We start from the raw sequence: 20,178 nt of genomic DNA on the forward strand, positions 1-20,178 counted from the left end.
GGGGTATAAAATAATATGAGATTTTTGTAAGGTATGTATGAAAAAAAAAACCCTTATAGCAATTAATTAATGAGATTTTAAAACAACAGGAGTGGTATGCTGGGGCATCTCAACTTTCTCTCATTTTCCATTACTGCACTGTAGCATCATATGTCGCTGCAATTCTGCTCTTTCATTCCTCTCTTCTGTTTTCCTCTTAAAGTTCAACAATTATTCTTATCATCAGCTGAGAGGATGTTCATGTCATAGAACAATCTCTGAATTCTTCTCAGTTTTTTTTTTTTTTTTTTCCTTTCTTTCTCTTAGTGCCAAGATAAAGTAGTTCACAAAAGTGTTTTACATGGAAGATAACACCAAACAAACATTTCCACGAACACAACGAGGACACCCCTAAAGAGAACAAAAGTAAAGGATAGATTTATATCCGAAAAGCAAAATCCTAGCCTTCTTTTTTCTCTTCCTTTTTTTTTCGTTTTATTTAGCTTACCAACTACTACTCCCATAAGTAGTCTCATTGTGCGGGCCCAAGGGAATTTTAAGTCGACTATCCGTACTCGTGTTGTTGGATAAGCATCGGACGTCTCCAAGTATGCGGAAAGATTCTCAGCGAGTGATCGGAGGGATGAGAAATCGAAGACTTTATTGATTTTCCGTTATTCCAGATGTAGCAGCCTAGATCGACTTGGTCAGGACCCGGTCTCTTTCGTTTACCTCTTCTGTTACTCGTCTTTGTTCCTGAGTTGGAAAGGAGGAGGGTGGGAAGGAAGCTGAGAGGGTATTGGCATGGCCAGTGTACTGATCTCCTCTATCCTCACCTTGGGCGCGAAGTTGGTGGGCACGATCCAAATCTCCCCGTCAGATTCATCCTCTTCTTTGGAGAATGATCTGAGGTGGATTATGAGGACTCTGGAGAGAATCCAAGCGACGCTTAGCGACGCGGAGGAGATGGAGATAAGAGAAGAAGCCGTCAAGCTGTGGCTCAAGGAACTCAAGGAAGTCGCTTACGATGCTGAGGATGTTCTTGGGGAGTACAACTATGAAGTCACGAGGGCCAAAGTTGAGGCAAGAGGCGAAGCAACGGCAGATTCTCGCAAGAGGAAGCAACCGTCATCATCATCTTCATCTTCTCCTTTTTCGATCAGAGTTCAGATTCCAGACGGCATTGCTGAGAGGATCAAAGCAATCCGTAGCAGATTTGACGAGATTGCCGAAGCCCGGAAGAAGCTCAAGTTGCGAGCAGAAGATGGAAGTAGGCGACCTAACAGCACAAGAATTCCACCCCCAACCAGCCATTTGATTGATTATTCTAATATTTTTGGCAGAGCGAAGGAAAAGGAGGAGGTAATTGACCTTTTACTCTCTCAACACGGTAAGAAAGTTCCAGTCATTGCTATTATTGGAAAAGGGGGATTGGGAAAAACCACCCTTGCTAAACTCGTATTCAACGACCTGAGGATACGCCAAAGGTTCGATAAAAGGGGATGGATGTGTGTCTCTGAGGATTTTGATGTCAAAAGGCTTACCAAGGCAATGATCGAATCTATTACTGGGAACAGCTATGATCTCACAGAGTTGAGTGCATTGCAGGAGAATCTTATAAACCAATTGAGGGGAAAAAAGGTGTTGCTCGTTCTTGATGATGTATGGAATGAGAAGCAGAGCCTCTGGGAATCGCTGCGGGCCCCTCTAGTGTTTGCAGAAACCGCAATGATCCTCGTGACGACAAGGAATGTTCCAGTTGCTAACATCATGCGATCGGTGTCTCCTTATTTGCTTGGCTACTTGCCTGAGGATCAATGCTGGTCTTTATTTCAGCATTATGCTTTTGGCAGGGTTTATCACAAAGAACAATCAAACTGTGGAAATCGGAATGCAGATTACAAGAAAGTGTGGTGGCTTGCCATTGGCCGTGAAGTCCCTTGCAAGCCTTCTTAGATTTGTGGTGAATGAAGATGGTTGGAGAGACATCTTAGAAAGTGATGAATGGTCACAAGAGGAGACTTTGGCAGCTCTTGAAATTAGCTATCAACGTATGCCTGCACATCTTAAGCCCTGCTTCCGGTTCTTTTCGATGTTCCCTAAGGATTATAAATTTGTAAAGGACGAACTGTTCAAACTATGGATGGCCCAAGGTTACTTACAATCTCAAGGTACAAAACCAATGGAAGAGGTTGCTTCGGAATATGTTGATGAGCTAATAAGTAGGTCTTTTCTTGATCATCATCATTCTGGCGATTACACCAGTTATGGTGAGGATGTCAGTAGTTATAAGATGCATGATGTGATTCATGATTTAGCAAGAAAGACATCAGGTGAAGAACATTTTCTGGTAGCTGGTGATTACTTACCTAATCTTCCAGATGGTGTTCGCCATTTACACGTGAGAGGTAATGTGGGACCATTGTTTTCTAGAAATCTTACAGCTCTTCGGACACTTGTAGTCCATAATCCTTCAGATATATCATGTTTGGATCAAGTGACACGTCTAGGTGATCTTGCAAACTCACCATGTTTAACAGCATTGGTGCTGAAAAGACGTTACATGATGGAGTTCCCTGATTCAATAAGAAATCTAAAGAACCTACGTTATCTTCAGCTGCATCATTCTGTTTCTGAAATGGTAACTAAACACCTCTGCGTCCTTTACAATCTTCAAATACTGGTTCTCACTTTCATGTCTCTTCCAGAATTACCACAAGAGATTGGAAACCTTCAAAACCTACAATACCTTAAAATCTCCTACTCTAACATTGAAAAGATACCTGAATCCTTTTGTCTGCTTAGCACTTTACAGATACTGATTCTCAACCACTGTGAGTTACAGGAATTGCCAGAAGGACTTGGAAACCTTGTTAACCTACAACACCTTGCAGTGTGCAATTGTCAAATTGAAGTATTGCCTGAATCAATTTGTCAACTCAACAGCTTGCAAAAGCTGATACTATATGGCTGCAAAAGACTCAGAGATTTGCCTAGTGCTATTGGAGACTTACGGAATCTACGGTACCTAAATCTTGTAGATTCTGGAGTCAAATACATGCCTTTGGTTATCCACAAGCTCACAGCCCTTCAGAGGTTGAAACCTGCGCAACTTGTAGTGCGAATAAACCACAACCGCAGTGAGACAGGATTATTCAGGGACTTGGTGAATCGCAAAGGAAGACTCTGCATCTCAAGGTTGGAAAACATGGTCAGCGCAGAAGATGCCAAAAATGCCAACCTTAAGAGTAATTGTAATCTAAGTGAGTTGACACTAAGTTGGAAGAACGAATCGGGTATGGGAGACACTCTAACAGTTCAGCTGGGGAAAGATACACACGTGCTGGCTGGTTTAGAAATAGATGGTCAAATACTAGAGTTCCTTCAATCTCACCCCACCCTCAAGAAACTCACTATAAAAGGTTATTGTGGTACAGCGTTTCTGAGTTGGATGGCTGATGCCTCTTCTTGTGCATCGCTTAAATCTATTTGTATAGAAGGCTGTGGTAAAGTTAGATCCCTTCACTTCTGCAATCTCTCCTCCATCAGTAGCTTGACTATAAGCAATTGTAATCAACTCTTGCACTTACCAGAGGGATCATTGCCATCCAGGCTTCAAGATTTATGCATTAATTTCTGTACAAAACTGAAATCTCTGGACGACCTGCAGAATCTTATGTCTTTGGAACGATTGGATTTATCGTATTGTTTTCAACTCAATATCTCACCGAACAGCTCACTGCCAGCCAAACTCATGACACAGCATATTATGATTTTTCGTTGCCCCAGCCTGACAGAGTGGTGCCATCAACATAACATTGAGGCGCGCAAAGAAAATGTTGATTATGAAAGGCATGCTCATCAACTTAACATTGAAGCACATAAAGAAAATATCGATTATGATATCCTTAGTCATGCCAACTATCACCATCATGCCGAGTATCACCGTCCCGGTGATACTAGGTTTTCACCTCTAGTTGACTAAATTGATTTATTTAGAGATGAGGATGAAGATAGAAATGCAGCAACATGAAGAGGTAAGTTCCAAAGCTCATTCATTCTGACTAATTTCTTTGCTTTAGTGGTTCAGTGTTGCCATGCTCAGAATAATCTTTTTCTTGCTTACTTCCCTGTTTAATCTGAACTGAAAATTTTTGACTCTTAAGTCCTGTTATATGTTCCATTTTGCTATTGTGTGGAAGATGAACTCATGCTAGAAACTATATATCAAGTAGAAGTGCCATAACTCCTTTTCCTTCTCTTTTGTATATTAATGTTCAATATTGACTGTGTTTCCAAAGCTGCCACTGTTCATTCTTGTGACCTTGTTTGTTTCCAATTTATTATATGTTCTGGTTATGATAATATGCTCCATATCTAGTATCTAATTCTTCATTGCAACATAATGGGTACTTCAGCAAAATGCAGTCAACATCCTGCATATGGTATTTAAAGAGATACAAATGCACCATGTAGCTGACAAGAGATCCTACACATAATCCAAACTAAATATGATAGTTATGTTGTCTGAAAAAAGATTTTTTGTTTGCAGCTTAGAATCTATTTCGTTCTGCCAGACTCCGAAGAGTATCAAAAGCTTATTCATGCCCACTGCCCATCTAACTGGGTTTTCTATATAGTTGAGGCATAGACAATTAAAGGCATATTGGAATATTCTGACTTGTATTACGAGAGAAGCTCATTCATTCTGACTGATCTTCTAACTTGTTTCTGCAGTTTACTTTCGATAATTCTAATCCTGAAGAGGGAAGTAAAGAAGATCTGATTGCAATGCAGAGATGATGGAAATTTAAATGAAGCAACAAGTGAAATAGTTTTTTTTTTAAAAAAAGGAGGTAAGCAAGCTGATTGTTGCATATTTTAGCACTTAAGAAAGCTGGTGACTTATATCAATATCATACTAGGAACAACTGTTCATTCCATTCGTTTACATAATCATCCAGCTGAGGTTGTCCCTACTGCAGAACAATCTGTGGATTCTTCTGCAATTTTCTTTTCATTGCCTGAATACTCCGGTTGCTAACATCACGCGAACAGCAATGCTGGTCTTTGTTTCAGCATTATGAATTTGGTGGAGTTTTTCACAATGAACAATCAAGCTTGGTAGAAATTTGAAGCCAGATTACAAGAAAGTGCAGTGGTTTACCATGCCGTGAAGTCCCTTGCAAGCCTTCTTAGTTTTGTGCTGAATGAAGATAGTTGGAGAGACATATCAGAAATTGATGAATGGTCACGAGAGGAGATTTTGGAAGCTATTGAAGCTCACACATTTGAAGCTCTGCTTCTGGTTTTTTTTCGATGTTCCCTAAGGATTATAAATTTGCAAAGGATGAACTGTTCAAACTATGGATGTCCCAAAGTTACATACAGTCTAAAGGTACAAAACCAATGGAAGAGGTTGCTTCGGAATATGTTGACGAGCTAATAGGTAGGTCTTTCTTGATCATCATCATTCTGGCCATTACACCAGTTACGGTGAGGATGTCAATAGTTATAAGACAGATGATGTGATTCATGATTTAGCAAGAAAGACATCAGGTGAAGAACATTTTCTGGTAGCTGGTGATTACTTGCCTAATCTTCCAGATGGTGTTCGCCATTTACACGTGAGAGGTAATGTGGGACCATTGTTTTCTAGAAATCTTACAGCTCTTCGGACACTTGTAGTCCATAATCCTTCAGATATATCATGTTTGGATCAAGTGACACGTCAACGATTATTCAGGGACTTGGTGAATCTCAAAGGAAGATTGCATCTCGAGGTCGGAAAACATGGTCAGTGCAGAAGAAGACAAAAATGCCAAGATTAAGAGTAATTGTAACTCAAGTGAGTTGACACTAAATTGGAAGAATGGATCGGGTATGGGAGACGATCTAACAGTTCAGCTGGGAAAAAGATACACACGTGTTGGCTGGTTCAGAGATGGTAAAATACTAGAGTTCCTTATATCTCCCCCACCCTCAAGAAACTCATTGTAAAAGGCAATCTGAGTACAACATTTCCAAGTTGGAAGGTTGATGCCTCTTCTTGTGCATTGCTTAAATCAATCTTTATAGAAGGCTGTGGTCAAGTTAGATCGCTTCACTTCTGCAATCTCTCTTTCGTCAATTGTTTGACTATAAGCAATTGTAGTCTACTCCAGCACTTGCCAGAGGGATCGTTGCCATCCAGGCTTCAATATTTGTGCATTAATTTCTGTACGAGGCTGAAATCTCTGTACGACCTGCAAAATATTGTCTTTGGAATGATTGGATTTATCATATTGTTTTCAACTCAATATCTGACCAAACAGCTCACTGCCAGACAATCTCATGGCACAGCATATTACCCTTGCATGACAGAGTGGTGCCATCAACATAGCACTGAGGTGCATAAATAAAATGTTGATTATGATAGGCATGTTCATCAACATTGAAGCACATAGAGAAAATGTCAATTATGAAATCCTTAGTCATGCCATCTATCACCATCATGCCAAGTACCACCATCCCGGTTGTGCTAGGTTTTCACCTCTAGTTGACTAAATTGATTTATTTAGAGATGAGGATGAAGATAGAAATGCAGCAACATGAAGAGGTAAGTTCCAAAACTCATTCATTCTGACTAATTTCTTTGCTTTAGTTCTTCAGCGTTGCCATGCTCAGAATAATCTTTTTCTTGCTTACTTCCCTGTTTAATCTGAACTGAAAGTTTTTGACCCTTAACTGCTGTTATATGTTCCATTTTGCTATTGTGTGGAAGATGAACTCACGCTAGAAAGTATATATCAAGTAGAAGTTCAGTAACTTTTCTTTTCTTTGGTATATTAATGTTCAATATTCACTAAGTGGACGATGTACACTATCAGTTCCTTCATAAGTTCCAAAGCTGCCACTATTCATTCCTGTGGCATTGTTTGTTCGATAATATGCTCCATATCTAACATTTAATTCTTCAGTGGAACATAATGGTTACTGCAGCATAATGCAGTCAACATCCTGTATAAAGAGATAAATGCATCATGTAGCTGACAAGAGATCTTATGCATAATCCAAACTAAATATGATAGTTATGTTGTCTGAAAAAGGATATTTGTTTGCAGCTTAGAATCCATTTGGTTCTACCAGACTACCAAGTGCATCAAAAGCTTATTCATGCCCATTGCCCATTGCCCATCGTACTGGATTTTCTATGTAGTTGTAGGCATGGACAATTAAAGGCATCTTCGAATGTTATGATTTGTATTATGAGAGAAGCTCGTTCATTCTGACTAACCTTCTAACTGAGTTTTGCAGTTTAATTTCGATAATTGTAATCTTGAAGAGGGAAGTGAAGTGGTAAGCAAGCTCGTGACTGATTTTAATATCCTTCAAGGAACAACCGTCCATTCCAGTCCTTAGTTTTACAAGTACTCATAAATCATCCAGCTGAGGTTGTCTCTGCTACGTCCTGCATTTTCCTTTTCATTGCCTGAATAAGAGCCAAGTGTGCCAAAATTAAAATATTTAACATCTATTTCAAATTATCAATTCATCATGGGATTTCCAATTATCAATTTTATATTTGCTCTGGGCCGGTGGTGGCGGCGGCCCCTGAGGTAGAAAGCCTCAGGCTTAAGTCACCTTCGCAGAAGGACCAGCAGCAGACGTAACTCTGGAAACTCCCCACAGAACTCATTGGCCACAATCAGCTCTGAGCCTTCAAATCCTGCTCCTCGGAACTCCTCACCTGTGGGGAGGACATGCCGGTTTTCATGATAGATTGCCTGATGGTTATGGATTCAATGCCTCTGGCATGCAGGCAAATGGAGATCGCGCTGATTTTGAGTCACGATGAATGCTTTGCACAGTTTTGCGAGAAACTTACAAATTGCACTTATAATAAGGCACTCTCTTTTTATTATTTATTAGAATAAAAAATAAAAAATATTGTTTCATTTTAAATGATATTTTATATTTCTAAATTACTCTTATCTGTATAGTTTTGGATTTGTTAATCCCATGGGATTTAATGTTTGGATTCGATTTTAGTGTTTTGAAGACTTAATTTGGTTGCATGTTATTAGAAATCGATGTTCTATTTTATTTTCAGGCTATTTTGGATGTTTAATTTGGTTCAATAACTAAGTTAACTTAATGGTCAGAGTTGGATTATATATACGTATATTGGATATACTGGTAGCGTGTAGCTTTGTATTTGTTTAACAAATAGAAAGCTTTATTTATAAAATGATAAAATTTAAAATTTATTTATAAATCACATCTTATATTTTATATTAAAAGATTATCCGTCCCTTTCATTTTCACTATAATTTTATTTTTTTATCAGAATTTTATAATCTAACTCTTTTATTTTCTATAACCATGTCTTCAGTGGATCATCGCTAATTTATGCTATCACTATGGTAGTCTTATATTATGATATTCTTACTCCATTAACCATTTCATGAAGAATAAGTACAGAGAAATTATTATTTCATTCTTTACTTAATTCTACTTTCAAAGTTTTACTTCTCCACCATTTCTAAATCAAGATGCATTTCCTTTGAAATTTCTCCAGTAACATCCTGAGTAAAGTTTATTCAAAGAATAGGTAATTCTTTTTTTGAGTAAAAATGTTTGTGATCCTACAATTGCTTACTTTTCTCTCTCAAAACAACTGCAACAATCTCAAATTGCAATCACAAGCACTACGCTAATAAAAATCAGAAGATAATAAGGAAACACAATTTACCAATATCCTTCATTTCCACCTTTTACTTCCATACATTGGTCAACCGACACAAGCACACACGGTCGAGTGTGTCCACGGTCACATACACAAAACACCAAACAAACATTTCCACGAACACAACGAGGACATTCTAAAGAGAACAAAAGAAAATAGGATAGACTTCGATACGAGAGGCAGAACGCTAACCCTTTTAGAGATCAAAAGGGGAAAGGTCCGCCCTTCACTTCGGAAGCATCTGGGCTGCGGCGACGGCCGCCTGGTTCTCCTGCTGCTGCTGGTAGTTCAGCGGCCGCCGGAAGAGCATGATGTGCGGCTCTGGGCGGTGGATCGCGTAATGAACCCAACCACGGCTCTGCTGCACACCGATCGCCCTCCACTCGTTCTACATGTTTCGTTCCAAACTAAGGTAATTTTTCACGAAATTGGAGTACAATCTTGAAGAAACCCTAGTGGGATTTAGGAATTTTTTGCTCGATTACCTCGGAGAGTAGACGGTTCTTGGGGAGAAGCTTCGCGACCTCGGGCGGGAGCACCACGTGCCTGATATCGGTCGGATAAGGGAGAAATTAGGGTTTCGAAGGAGATAACTAACAAATGGAGAAACGGGATTGCGGTTTTTGACGGACCTGTACTCGTAGGTGTCGTCGAAGTACTTCTCCGAATACTGGATCTGGCCCATCTCTCTCTTCTCCTTCTACTATTCTTCTTCTTCTTCTTCTTCTTCTTCTTCTTCTTCTTCTTCTTCTTCTTGCTCGATTTCCCTGCAGAATAGTAAATCAAAGAACAAAACAGTAAAATAATAAACACAATATGATCGTTATCAAAGACGAAACGGAACAGGAGGACTAAATCGAGATATAAATTAGAAATTAGAACCGCATATGGATAATAACAAACCCTAGAACAGTCGCGAGATCGGCAGCGGATCGGAACGGGAGAGAGAAGGGAGGGGGGGAGGAGGAAGTGAGAAATATCCTTTTAACAGGGATTTGGGATTGGGGATGGGCCCTTGATGGACAAACGAAGGGCTGTGATTTGACGGTGGAGCAGGAGGGCCTTTTAAGCTTGATTTGGAATTAAATAATAAGGAACTCCGAGAATTCGAGGGAATTTTGAAATTTGAACTCTCGGCCGTTTCGTATCGTCTCACCTACGGCACGTCTTCGATTGGGCTTCTCGGAGGCCCATAACTCTTAGCCCATAAGTTTTAATAGGTTCGGGTCATCTTACTCTTAGGACTTTTCTTTTCTTTTTTAATTTTTATTTTTATTTTATTGGTTTTTTATATGCATTCTTAGTGTGGATGCCTTCCTATTTCTTACGTGGAAACCACTCCAATTCTAACTAGCTACTAAGATTTCCCATTTCCTCCCACAAAAATTAAATACCTTCCTAACTAGCCTTTTGTCAAACAAAAAAAAAATGGTAAATACCTTAGTAATATTTATATATATTTCTTTCAATTAAAAGTATTTATATCTTTTATATGTTATGTCAAAAAGTTACCCGAAAGGTGTCTAGGCAAAATTTATGAGTTTTGAGAGCTTTACAAGCAAATATAAAATTTAGAGGAGTATACACACAATTAAGAAATTTGAAGGGGGTATACTTGAAAGAAAAAAAAAACTCTATTTTATAGAAAAGATGATCTCATCGATAACTCTACGTATCAACTTTGCCACTTGGGTTAGGAGTCCGGTTGAGAATAGTGCGAGTGAAATGGCTCATGCGTGCATGGCACAAGCGTTCCATGATGTTTAACCAATAAGTACTTGACAAGTCATCGTATTATTTTAAGTGACAAGACAAAATGGATGGAAAGTGTAATATAATCTCATAAGGGCAAATGAACTCTTGACAAGTCATCAATATCAAAATAATTTCTTGACATAGAAAACAAAAGTGTATATATATATAAGATTTATACCCCTCACCAGATAATACCTAATCCCTCCGTCACCGTCACCCATAAGTACGCTATCTTTTACCTCAATGCAAGGACATTTCTATCATTTAGAATATCCTACTGCAGTCTTCTACAAAAGGTTTGTCCTATGTCGACTCGGTAGTATTTGAGGGAGGCACTAGCAACTGATCAGCATGAATATATGCTTCCAAGTTCCAAGTTCCAAGTTGACTTCGTCCTGCCTTCCATTTATATGTCCAAGTAATGCTTCAAGCTTTCAAAAGTATCAAGGAATTAATGGATGACATGCTCTCTTTGCCCACCGGAGCCGCCTCGTGCCCGGCGGAGACTCCGCCGCACACTCTTCTACTCTACTACGTCTCGGTTCTCCGCGACAAGATCCAAGAACTTGAATCTATCGTTAGTATCTTCCTCTGTACGAATCAAATCCGACACGATGAGTCCACCGATACGGCGATATCTACTGCAGGGTCTCTAGCTCAAGATATCATCGGCGCGGCCTCTTCGACGGCGTACGCGCTCCAACGTATTGGCCAAGATAACGGTGACCCTACCACAGAAGAAGGAACGGAAACAGACGTTATAGAATGCGATATCGTTGAATTAGATGCGTATGATCTATTGGCAAAGTATACGCATTACTGCCAAGTATGTGGGAAAGGATTCAAGCGTGATGCTAACCGACGGATGCACATGAGAGCTCACGGCGAGGAGTACAAGAGCAAATCTAGCTCCTTAGGCGACGTCGACGTCGCAAAGCCGGCGAGGAAGTACTCGTGCCCCCACGAAGGCTGCCGGTGGAACAAGAGGCACCCTAGATTCCAGCCCTTGAAGTCCATGGTGTGTGTCAAGAACCACTACAAGAGAAGCCACTGCCCTAAGACGTACGTTTGCAAGAGGTGCAACCACAAGCAGTTCTCGGTGCTCTCCGATCTCCGCACGCATGAGAAGCACTGCGGCGATCGCCGGTGGCGGTGCTCGTGCGGGAATAACTTCTCGAGAAAGGAGAAGCTCTTGGGCCATATCACGCTGTTCGTCGGCCATTCTCCAATTATATGAGTTGCTTAGAATGTCTTGGATTTCTTTCATGAGCTATCTATGAAGACAGATGTCGTGTTTAGGGTATGATTAATGTGCTTCGATCGAAATTATTAATGTTTGGTTTGCTTTATAGTGTTGGTTTTCATTGTGGTTATGCAATCGAAGGGGTATGTGATTATTGCATGTGATAGGGATGAGGAAAAAAGACTAATGGTTTTGTTTCTAATATATAATACGTAGAGTTGGTTTTGTAAATATACCATAAATGATGAATCGAATTTGCAAATATCTGAGAAGGAGGAGGTTTTGAGTAATAAATCCAGAACCCCTTCTCCAGAAACACTTCTGGGTCTTTCTCCTCTCCGTCGAGTTCTTCTTCTAGTGCCTTTTCAGCTCTTCTCCCCCAATAAAATCGATGCCAACCGCCTTAGTTTCTCCAAACTCGTCCGCCGCACCACCACCGCCGTCTTCTCCGGCCATCCTCGCCCCTGGCTTCCGTTTCCACCCCGCCGACGAGGAACTGACGAGCTACTACCTGAGGCGCATGCTTTGCAAGCGACCCTTCCGCTTCGATGCCATCGCCGATGTAAACCTCTACAAGCTCGAGCCACGGGACCTCCCTGCCTTGGCTCTAATCCAGAACCGAGACCAGGAGTGGCTTTTCTTCTGCTCCCTCTATCGCAAGCACTCCGAAGGCAGCCGGACTAATCGCGTAACCCCCAGTGCTTATTGGAAGACCGCTGGAAAGGGTCGCGAGGTGTGTCGGTGACATAAGCTCTAAGGTTGTCGGCATGAAGAAGACCCTTGTATTCCACATTGGGCGAGCTCGCCGTGGCCAGAGAACTAATTGGGTCATGCATGAGTACCGGCTCGTGGGTGAAGAGCTCAACGGAGCTGGTGTTTCTCTGGTGATTAGAGAAATGGGTTTCTCTTATAAGGTGTTTATTTAATTGAGTAGGAATTGATAAAGTTGGGGGTTTGGTGATGGGAATGGGAAGGATTCTCTTGTCGTGTGCAAGATCTCTGAGAAGCGAGCTGCTGAGCCGCAGAATGGGGCACATTATGGAGCGGCGTTTGTAGAAGAAGAGTGTGAGGATGGTGAGCAGCCGGCGCAGAAGGAAGAGACTGAGGAGGGTAGAGAAGAAGGTCAAGATTACTTGCAATTTTGTTGATTTTGATGACGTAGGTCTTCCTAGTTTGCCTTTTCTTTTGTTGTTCTTTACTTTACTGATCATTTCTTTATTTCCATGCTGAAGTAGAAAAGTTTGTCCTTTTATGTTGCATGATTGGTGGTTCTCTAATGGCTTATATATATTTGAGAAAGAAATTGCAAGTGGTGAGGGCAGAGGACGGTTGAAAGCAAAGAAATAGAATATTGCTTAAGACTAATCATGTGGACCCCAAAACTAATTTGCAGATGTAGAAGACAACTTCTTCAATGTTTGACATGCATTTTCTGATAGTCATTTAAAGTTTTAAACCATATAGTATGAAATTTCTCTCTCATATCAAACTTGTAGACTATATTCCTGCAATGCTATTCTGCTCAAACTACCAAGAACCAAAGTATGACTAAGCTTTGGCATTGTGAATTGGCTCTGGAAAATCCCATCATCCTTTGCAATTTTACATTTTCTTTTGAGACGTCAACTCGATATGCCCCAGTTGTTTTGCCAACTGTCATCCTTGCCATGCATAATGGAGAAAAATATATAAGTCCTGCAAGTTTCTTTATGATCTTTGAGTAGATCCACTTAAATTAAGTTTGTCGTAGAGCCCCCTGATTCCCTGTGAGCATTTTAATGGTTATCTTCTTGAGTCTTTCAATTTTCCATAAATATCTAATGCTTACCATTTAAATCTTTCTCAGACTCCAACAATGAGTCATCAAGGGGAAGCTCCCCCTTCCTTCGAAGGCTCTGGCAGGCAGAAATGTGACAAGTGTTCACACAATCCTCTTGTTCTCATGGACATGGCGAAGTGCCAGAATGGTGTGGATGGATATGTTGGCGTGGCTCAACAGTGTGATGTCCAAGAGCTCCTTGACAGCATGGAAGAAATTGCTACGGTGATGGGGGGCAATCTCAACCTTTAGCTCAACCTCCACAAGGAAGCATTGCATTTGTTGAGGTGATCAATGATGTTGTGAACACAATGGATGCAAGTGACCCCCACTTCTCAAAGACCTTTCTTGTTGTGATGCAAGTTGTTACCGGGAATCTGCTAATCAAGAGAGCGTTTGGTAGCAATTTACCTGAGATGCAACAAAATGAGCTGTTCTTTAATGCCCTGCCGCTGAGCATGGCATGTACCTCTATCAGCCATGTTCTCCAAAATCCAAATCCTGGACCTGGTGATTGTTTCAATTGTCAGATGCTTGGGGATGGTACTTTCTTCTTTGAAGCTCCTGGTTTTATTCCTCCACAAGAAGATCATGTAGAACTAAGTAGCAACCTTGAGCAAGGAATCTCGATTCAGATGGCTTTGATGTGTTATATGATATTATGAGATACTACCGATGATAAATTCCATTAGAATGATTTAGATACTTTGGAGAAAATGGAGTATAGCCAATTCTACCTTGGGTCCATCCCACTTCTCTTGAAAGGTAAAATACATGTTAAAAGCATTACTAGTCTATTTGATTTGCTCTGTTTTCGTTAAAAATTAACTGAAAGGAGCTAATGCGTAACTTGTGCTCCAGAAGAATGATGGAAACATGTCGACATGGAAGACTAACCACAAGGAATCAGGAGTTTCAGTTCAAAATGGTACGGTGTCACATGACGTGACTCAAGCTGCAAATAGTTCCAGTGGCAACAGGGAGGAGTCAAAAATATAACCAGGTAAAGCTTTTCAATTGCAATTTCTTGCATACTATGGTAACATATATCTATCCTCATAAACATTCTGGATTTGTTTTTCATCCCCTCGTGATTTGAAAAACTGTAAATGAAATTTATCAGACGATGCATTTCCTCATTATCTATAGGCATTTTTCCCCAAAAAAACTTCTGTGGGGTGCAGGTAATATGAGGAGTCCTGTAGGGGTATAACCCTTTTCCCAGACATCTTGTTAAGTTGCTGAACTCCTACTTTGCACCCCCGGAATGAAGTCGAAAGGCAACTCAGAGCAGCCAAATCCATGCAAATTCTGGAATGGTTCAAGCAAGTAGTTTGAAAATGAAGAGCAGTACAAAGAACTGTTCTCAGAAGGCGAAGGAGGAAACAGAGTTCCTTTTACAGCAGGCTTCAAAATGGCTATCTGTATTTCTCCCAGATGGATTGATACATGTATACTCTTGGACTTGAAACCTAGAAGCCAAGATTACATGTTTTTATCTTTTACTGCTCGTTAGTTGCACAGAAGCACACTGTGTACATAGTTATTTCCTTATTCCAATATGGTAATAGAGTTGGACAAATGCAAAGATGTTAGCTTAGTGGATGTTTGACATAGAGTGCGTGGTTTTGATGAACACTTGCTACTTTAACAGAGGAAAAGCAAAACTAGGATTCATTTTCGATTTAAATTGGGTTGCATTTCATGCTTTTGGGGTGAAATTGGAACTAAAATTATCGTATTCGGTACTAAAGGCATCCTGCTTTGGTGATTTTTTTCTCCAATGGCTCTATCCAAGTGTAACTACTACGAAAAAGAAAAGAAACTAAAAGAAAGTATTGAGAACTATATATAAATTGTTATAACTATCAAATAAAGCTTTGACCTCGAAAGAGCAATCAGAACTATATATAAAAAGACTGAAGAGTCATTATAAATAGCATTCCTTTATTCAAACACGAAGACACTTATTCTGAGGATTACAGACACAAACCACTTATTAGTTCCTTAATAGATGATTCAACTACCCTTACAAGCTCATAGCACATGTAATTAAGAAAGTTATTATTCTTAATCTATCCATTCTTCAGCATTATTATAGATGAAACTTAGTAGTGTCCATTTCCTCCACCACCACTCCCATAGCCAGAACCATGGCCAGCTCCATATCCAGAGCCAGAGCCACCACCCATTCCTCCACCGCCTCCACCGCCACCGCCGCTTCCATACCCTCCACCATGAGCGCCGCCACCTTCTCCATATCCAGAACCAGAGCCTGAGCCATAGCCAGAGCCACTCCCACCATTACCACCACCAGACCCACCGCCGCCGCCGCCGCCGCTTCCATAACCGCCACCCTGTGTGCCACCCTCACCGGATCCATAGCCTGAGCCATAGCCATGCCCAGCCCCATAGCCGGATCCTTCACCACCACCGCCACCCTCACCGCCACCTCCTCCACCGCCGCCACCCTTACCGTACCCTCCACCTACCCCTCCTCCGGCACCCTCGCCGTACCCAGACCCATAGCCTGAGCCCGAGCCCGAGCCAGAGCCAGAGCCACCACCACCTCCACCTCCACCACCACCGCCACCACCGCCGCCGCTAACCCCACTAAGGGATCTAGCCCCGGAGGCCAGGCCAACGCTGAGGAGGACAATGAAAACAAGAGCTAAAGCTTTAGTGTTACTACTACTAGCCATGGTAGCTAAATTATAAGTGGAACGATCAGTATGGGATGACCATGAGAGGAGGGAACGAGTGGGTATTTATAGGGGTAGTCCTGCATGGCTAACAGTCCAAATCCGAGGCCAGAATGCACGTAGTTTTTGGAGGGGGTCGTGTGTGAAACTAAGACTTGCGAAGAGTGATCAAAGTGGCGTTTGCTTTATTGACACTTGCGTGTATAGATGTAACTACCCCTTCTTTAGCTTTTCCGAAGGCTAATATTATTCGCTTCGTGAGTGGGATTCTGTCCATATTGCAGCACAACAACCAAAACTTATCCAACTTTTCTCGTCCCTTCTGATTCCCCTCTTTTCTTTTTCCTTTTTTTTTTTTTATCATGTAAGAGCCTAAACACTATATGCCGAATAAAGAGCTAACTCATTTTAAATACGAAGATACTAATATGTCATCACGTTTTATTTAATATATTAAATTATTTAGTTTAGATTTTAAATCGTGTATCTCGTCAAACTATTACTTCGAATTAAATGACACTGAAATATTACTCTAAATTATTAGGGCTGTTAAGCTGCTCCTCTAAATTAACTATATTGTCGAATTATCAACTGAACTAAATTATTAAACCAAACTCATACTAATCATCAAATATTTTTCACCATAATAATTTATTATTTATAATTAGAATTAACAACTCTGTAGTTTTGGTGTCCCTTCCGCTTCTTTTTTTTCTTCGTTCCTGAATTTGGATCGTCTGCAACCAGAGGCTGTGGGCATTTCGTACTATAAGAACACCTGGCGGCTAACGTTTGGCTGCCAAGTTCCCAGAAGCAGTTAGTGTACAGGTGCCGTGTGGCTTTTTTATCTCAGATACGGTCCCTGTCATTATAATAATGTACTTCTACATTGGGCCAGCCGTAATCTAGTAATCCCCAACACTTGCAGAAGTGGGTTAGGTCTCGTCCATACGTGCATGGGTCCAATTACACCATCATTTCAACTCTAATTAAGTTTTAGATAATAAACTAATAATATGTATGTATTATATTTTTAACACGTGATGCCATTGCGAGAGAGCACCTCGTATATTTTTGACTTCATTATCATTTACACTTAACAGTATCAGATTTATTTTTCTTTTTATATTTAATGTTACAAAAATAATTCTATTCACGATATTTTCAAAATATTAATAGGAAAACAGAGGATTTTTTTTAAAATTTTAAATAATTTTATAAGTGAACTGGCGTTATCTCAATCGATTTGTAGGTCGCCAATTTAACTTAAAAATCGATATAAGCCTCGCGTGGCAAGCGCTAGTAGTGAACTATTATTCTATTGCACCGACGAGGAGTTTGGCAGCTGGGATCAACTATTATATGATAGAAAATTTAGTTTCTGCGACGTCGAAGTAGCACTACCACTGGCCACTGGCCACTGGCCACTGGGTGGTGGTTGTCGATCGAGCTCGATCACCGTCAGCCGCGTCCGCGTTTGAAGCACTTCGAGCTAGCAAAGACGTCGTTGTCTCTCCTCGTTGTTATCCAATTAATTAACCCCTATGCAATTAGGATTGAGTACTCCTTTTTCTTCCGGTCTTGAGACTGCCCTTGACAAATATCTGCTCTTCTTTTAGAGAAAATTTACATTTTCCACATCCCCCTAATTAATAATTTTATTTATGCCAAATTTCACCTACTACTTTCTTTGTTGTGCGGAATAGGACCACGGAAGTTAATCTCTAATAAAATACTAACAATCTCAATAGAATATTAACAGATGCAATCTAAATAGGAAAAATCACAAATATAATGTCAAGAGTAGAGAAATTCCAGAAATATATAAGTAAGTCAAAATGCAAGTAATCACAGAGAAAAAAAAAAGAGAGATAAATTTTTTTAAATACTATGTTCCAACGATTGTGCACTTCTGCTAATACGTTCGAACATCTTTTAAATACCATGCCTTCAAAACTCTCAGAACGTCCAAACATTGTTTCAACACTTCTACATTAAAAGCTGTTAACCCATTCAAATCGTGTTCATCATCTGCTACATCCAATAACTACATTTGCATGACCTTGGCAGTTCCATTATTTTAGTTACGTATGTAGAAGAATTATTAAACATAAACTTAATTGTGAATCATTAACAGTGAAGTGTTAAGCTCATTATTATTAAGTAGCGGCTCAGAGTTATCCCAGGCCTTTTAGGTAGTGATTCGGTTGTAATTTATCTTCTCTTGTATCTAGAGATGAATGAGATGCGATTGACGTACAAAATTGTATTTTCATCCAGATAATTAGATCTAAAAAAAGAGCAACGTTCTACGTTGCTGAATAGATAGTAGTAACAGAGATATATTAATACTATCTCAAATTATATCAAATCCCCACTTAGTACAAAATAGAAGCCCGCCATTATTTATTACAAACTACATAACGTCCGAAACGAAAGACAAAGGTTCTATAGAGTGTGATACATGCATGTAGGGCTTCATGCAACCAGCTATAATACAAGGTTTATAAGTTAAGGGTGTCCTCCACCACCGCTCCCATATCCAGATCCATAACCTGAGCCAGACCCCGAACCAGATCCTTGACCCCTGCCGCCGCCGCCGCCACCACCTCTTCCATACCCTCCACCTTGCGCGCCACCCTCACCGGACCCGTACCCGCTACCCGAGCCGTAACCCGACCCGCTTCCACTGCCGTGCCCGCCACCGGAGCCACCGCCACCACCACCTCCTCCACCTCCGCCGCTTCCATATCCTCCACCATGCTCGCCGCCCTCACCGTACCCAGAACCCTCACCGTACCCGCTACCCGAGCCATAACCCGATCCGGTTCCACTCCCGTGCCCGCCACCGGAGCCACCACCACCTCCTCCACCTCCGCCGCTTCCGTATCCCCCACCATTCGCGCCGCCCTCACCGTACCCAGAACCCTCACCGTACCCGCTACCCGAGCCATAACCCGATCCGGTTCCACTCCCGTGCCCGCCACCGGAGCCACCACCACCTCCTCCACCTCCGCCGCTTCCGTATCCCCCACCATTCGCGCCGCCCTCACCGTACCCAGAACCCTCACCATACCCGCTACCGGACCGGTACCCGGATCCACTACCACCACCTTCTCCCCCTCCACCGCCGCCGCCGCCTCCTTTCCCGTAACCACCACCACCTCCACTTGTCCCTGCTCCGCCTCCCTCACCGTATCCGGATCCGGAGCCATAACCGGAACCAGATCCCATTCCAGAGCCGCCGCCGCCGCCACCGCCACCACTCCCACCTCCTCCTCCTCCTCCATGATATTTCCCTACTCTCACTGCATTGGAGTATCCAATGCTTAGCAAGACTACGAAGCAAATAGCCACTAGCTTGGTATTAGCCATAGTTGTAAAGAGAGCAGTGAGAAATGCGATGGTCGGGATAGGAAGATAGTATGGGTATTTATAGTACTACATGCATGCATGGTTTAATTCCTAGGTGTAAATATATCTATATATGGTGTGAAATGGGAGACTTTGAAAGGAGGTTAGTGGCTTATCTTGACTAAAGTGATCGAATTGCCATTATCTGTTACGTTGGAAGAACTCATTCGGTGATGTCAAACCAAGGAGCCATTTGGCCGTCTTTTTCTTCGTCGGCAGATATCTCTATTGGATCCATGTGTCTGCACTGCTAACTACGCGCGTATATCTAAAATCTTAAATTTGATTAAAGTCACTAACTTTTGTTAGATTCTTGTGTATATTTAAACCACCGTAAGAATTAGTGGGTTGGAATCAGTCAATTTCAGAAAGTAACCACGAGCAACCTTTATCGATACAAAAGCATTAATTAAAATCCTTTGGCTGTGGACTGGGGTTAAGTTAGCTTTACTCTATAGCTTCTTTGGCACGAGCCACGTATCGCCTCTTATAGCATTAGGGTGATCTTGGGCTGTGCTGAGTAGGCCTCCTGTGAGAA

At 41.3% G+C, this 20,178-nt stretch overlaps 4 protein-coding genes across 4 annotated transcripts; 2 read left to right on the plus strand and 2 right to left on the minus strand.

The window, feature by feature from the left end:
* Nucleotides 1-361: 361 nt before the first annotated feature.
* LOC140798634 (putative disease resistance RPP13-like protein 1) lies at nucleotides 362-7,923 on the plus strand. The gene is given in 3 exon segments (XM_073152585.1): nucleotides 362-1,839; nucleotides 1,841-4,016; nucleotides 4,717-7,923. Coding segments are annotated over 2 exon segments (3,180 nt in total). The 5' UTR covers nucleotides 362-783; the 3' UTR covers nucleotides 3,965-4,016; nucleotides 4,717-7,923.
* A 769-nt stretch (nucleotides 7,924-8,692) lies between these two features.
* LOC140798869 (cyclin-dependent kinases regulatory subunit 1) lies at nucleotides 8,693-9,808 on the minus strand. The gene is made up of 4 exons (XM_073152954.1): nucleotides 9,611-9,808; nucleotides 9,340-9,474; nucleotides 9,193-9,253; nucleotides 8,693-9,095 (listed from the first exon to the last, which is right to left on the minus strand). Exons 2-4 carry the CDS (start codon nucleotides 9,390-9,392, stop codon nucleotides 8,934-8,936), a joined length of 276 nt encoding a protein of 91 aa, XP_073009055.1. The 5' UTR covers nucleotides 9,393-9,474; nucleotides 9,611-9,808; the 3' UTR covers nucleotides 8,693-8,933.
* A 1,010-nt stretch (nucleotides 9,809-10,818) lies between these two features.
* Nucleotides 10,819-11,864, plus strand: LOC140799173 (protein SENSITIVE TO PROTON RHIZOTOXICITY 2-like). Its single transcript, XM_073153342.1, has one exon. The coding sequence runs from the start codon at nucleotides 10,884-10,886 to the stop codon at nucleotides 11,697-11,699; it is 816 nt and encodes a 271-aa protein (XP_073009443.1). The 5' UTR covers nucleotides 10,819-10,883; the 3' UTR covers nucleotides 11,700-11,864.
* Nucleotides 11,865-15,451: 3,587 nt separating this feature from the next.
* LOC140798528 (uncharacterized) lies at nucleotides 15,452-19,644 on the minus strand. Its single transcript, XM_073152383.1, has 2 exons — nucleotides 18,744-19,644; nucleotides 15,452-16,292 (listed from the first exon to the last, which is right to left on the minus strand). Exons 1-2 carry the CDS (start codon nucleotides 19,599-19,601, stop codon nucleotides 15,633-15,635), a joined length of 1,518 nt encoding a protein of 505 aa, XP_073008484.1. The 5' UTR covers nucleotides 19,602-19,644; the 3' UTR covers nucleotides 15,452-15,632.
* Nucleotides 19,645-20,178: the final 534 nt, after the last annotated feature.

This window comes from Typha latifolia, chromosome 12 (assembly GCF_019914945.1).
Source record: "Typha latifolia isolate L0001 chromosome 12, TyphaL0001v2, whole genome shotgun sequence".
Lineage (NCBI taxonomy): Eukaryota > Viridiplantae > Streptophyta > Magnoliopsida > Poales > Typhaceae > Typha > Typha latifolia.

Coding starts and splice junctions, on each gene's coding strand:
- LOC140798869 (XM_073152954.1), bottom strand. CDS start 9,392: ATGGGCCAGATCCAGTATTCGGAGAAGTACTTCGACGACACCTACGAG. Junction 9,254..9,339: donor GACGACACCTACGAGTACAG/GTCCGTCAAAAA, acceptor GACCGATATCAG/GCACGTGGTGCTCCCGCCCG. Junction 9,096..9,192: donor AGAACCGTCTACTCTCCGAG/GTAATCGAGCAA, acceptor CGAAACATGTAG/AACGAGTGGAGGGCGATCGG.
- LOC140799173 (XM_073153342.1), top strand. CDS start 10,884: ATGCTTCAAGCTTTCAAAAGTATCAAGGAATTAATGGATGACATGCTC.
- LOC140798528 (XM_073152383.1), bottom strand. CDS start 19,601: ATGGCTAATACCAAGCTAGTGGCTATTTGCTTCGTAGTCTTGCTAAGC. Junction 16,293..18,743: donor GGAGCGGTGGTGGAGGACAC/CCTTAACTTATA, acceptor CTACCCCTATAA/ATACCCACTCGTTCCCTCCT.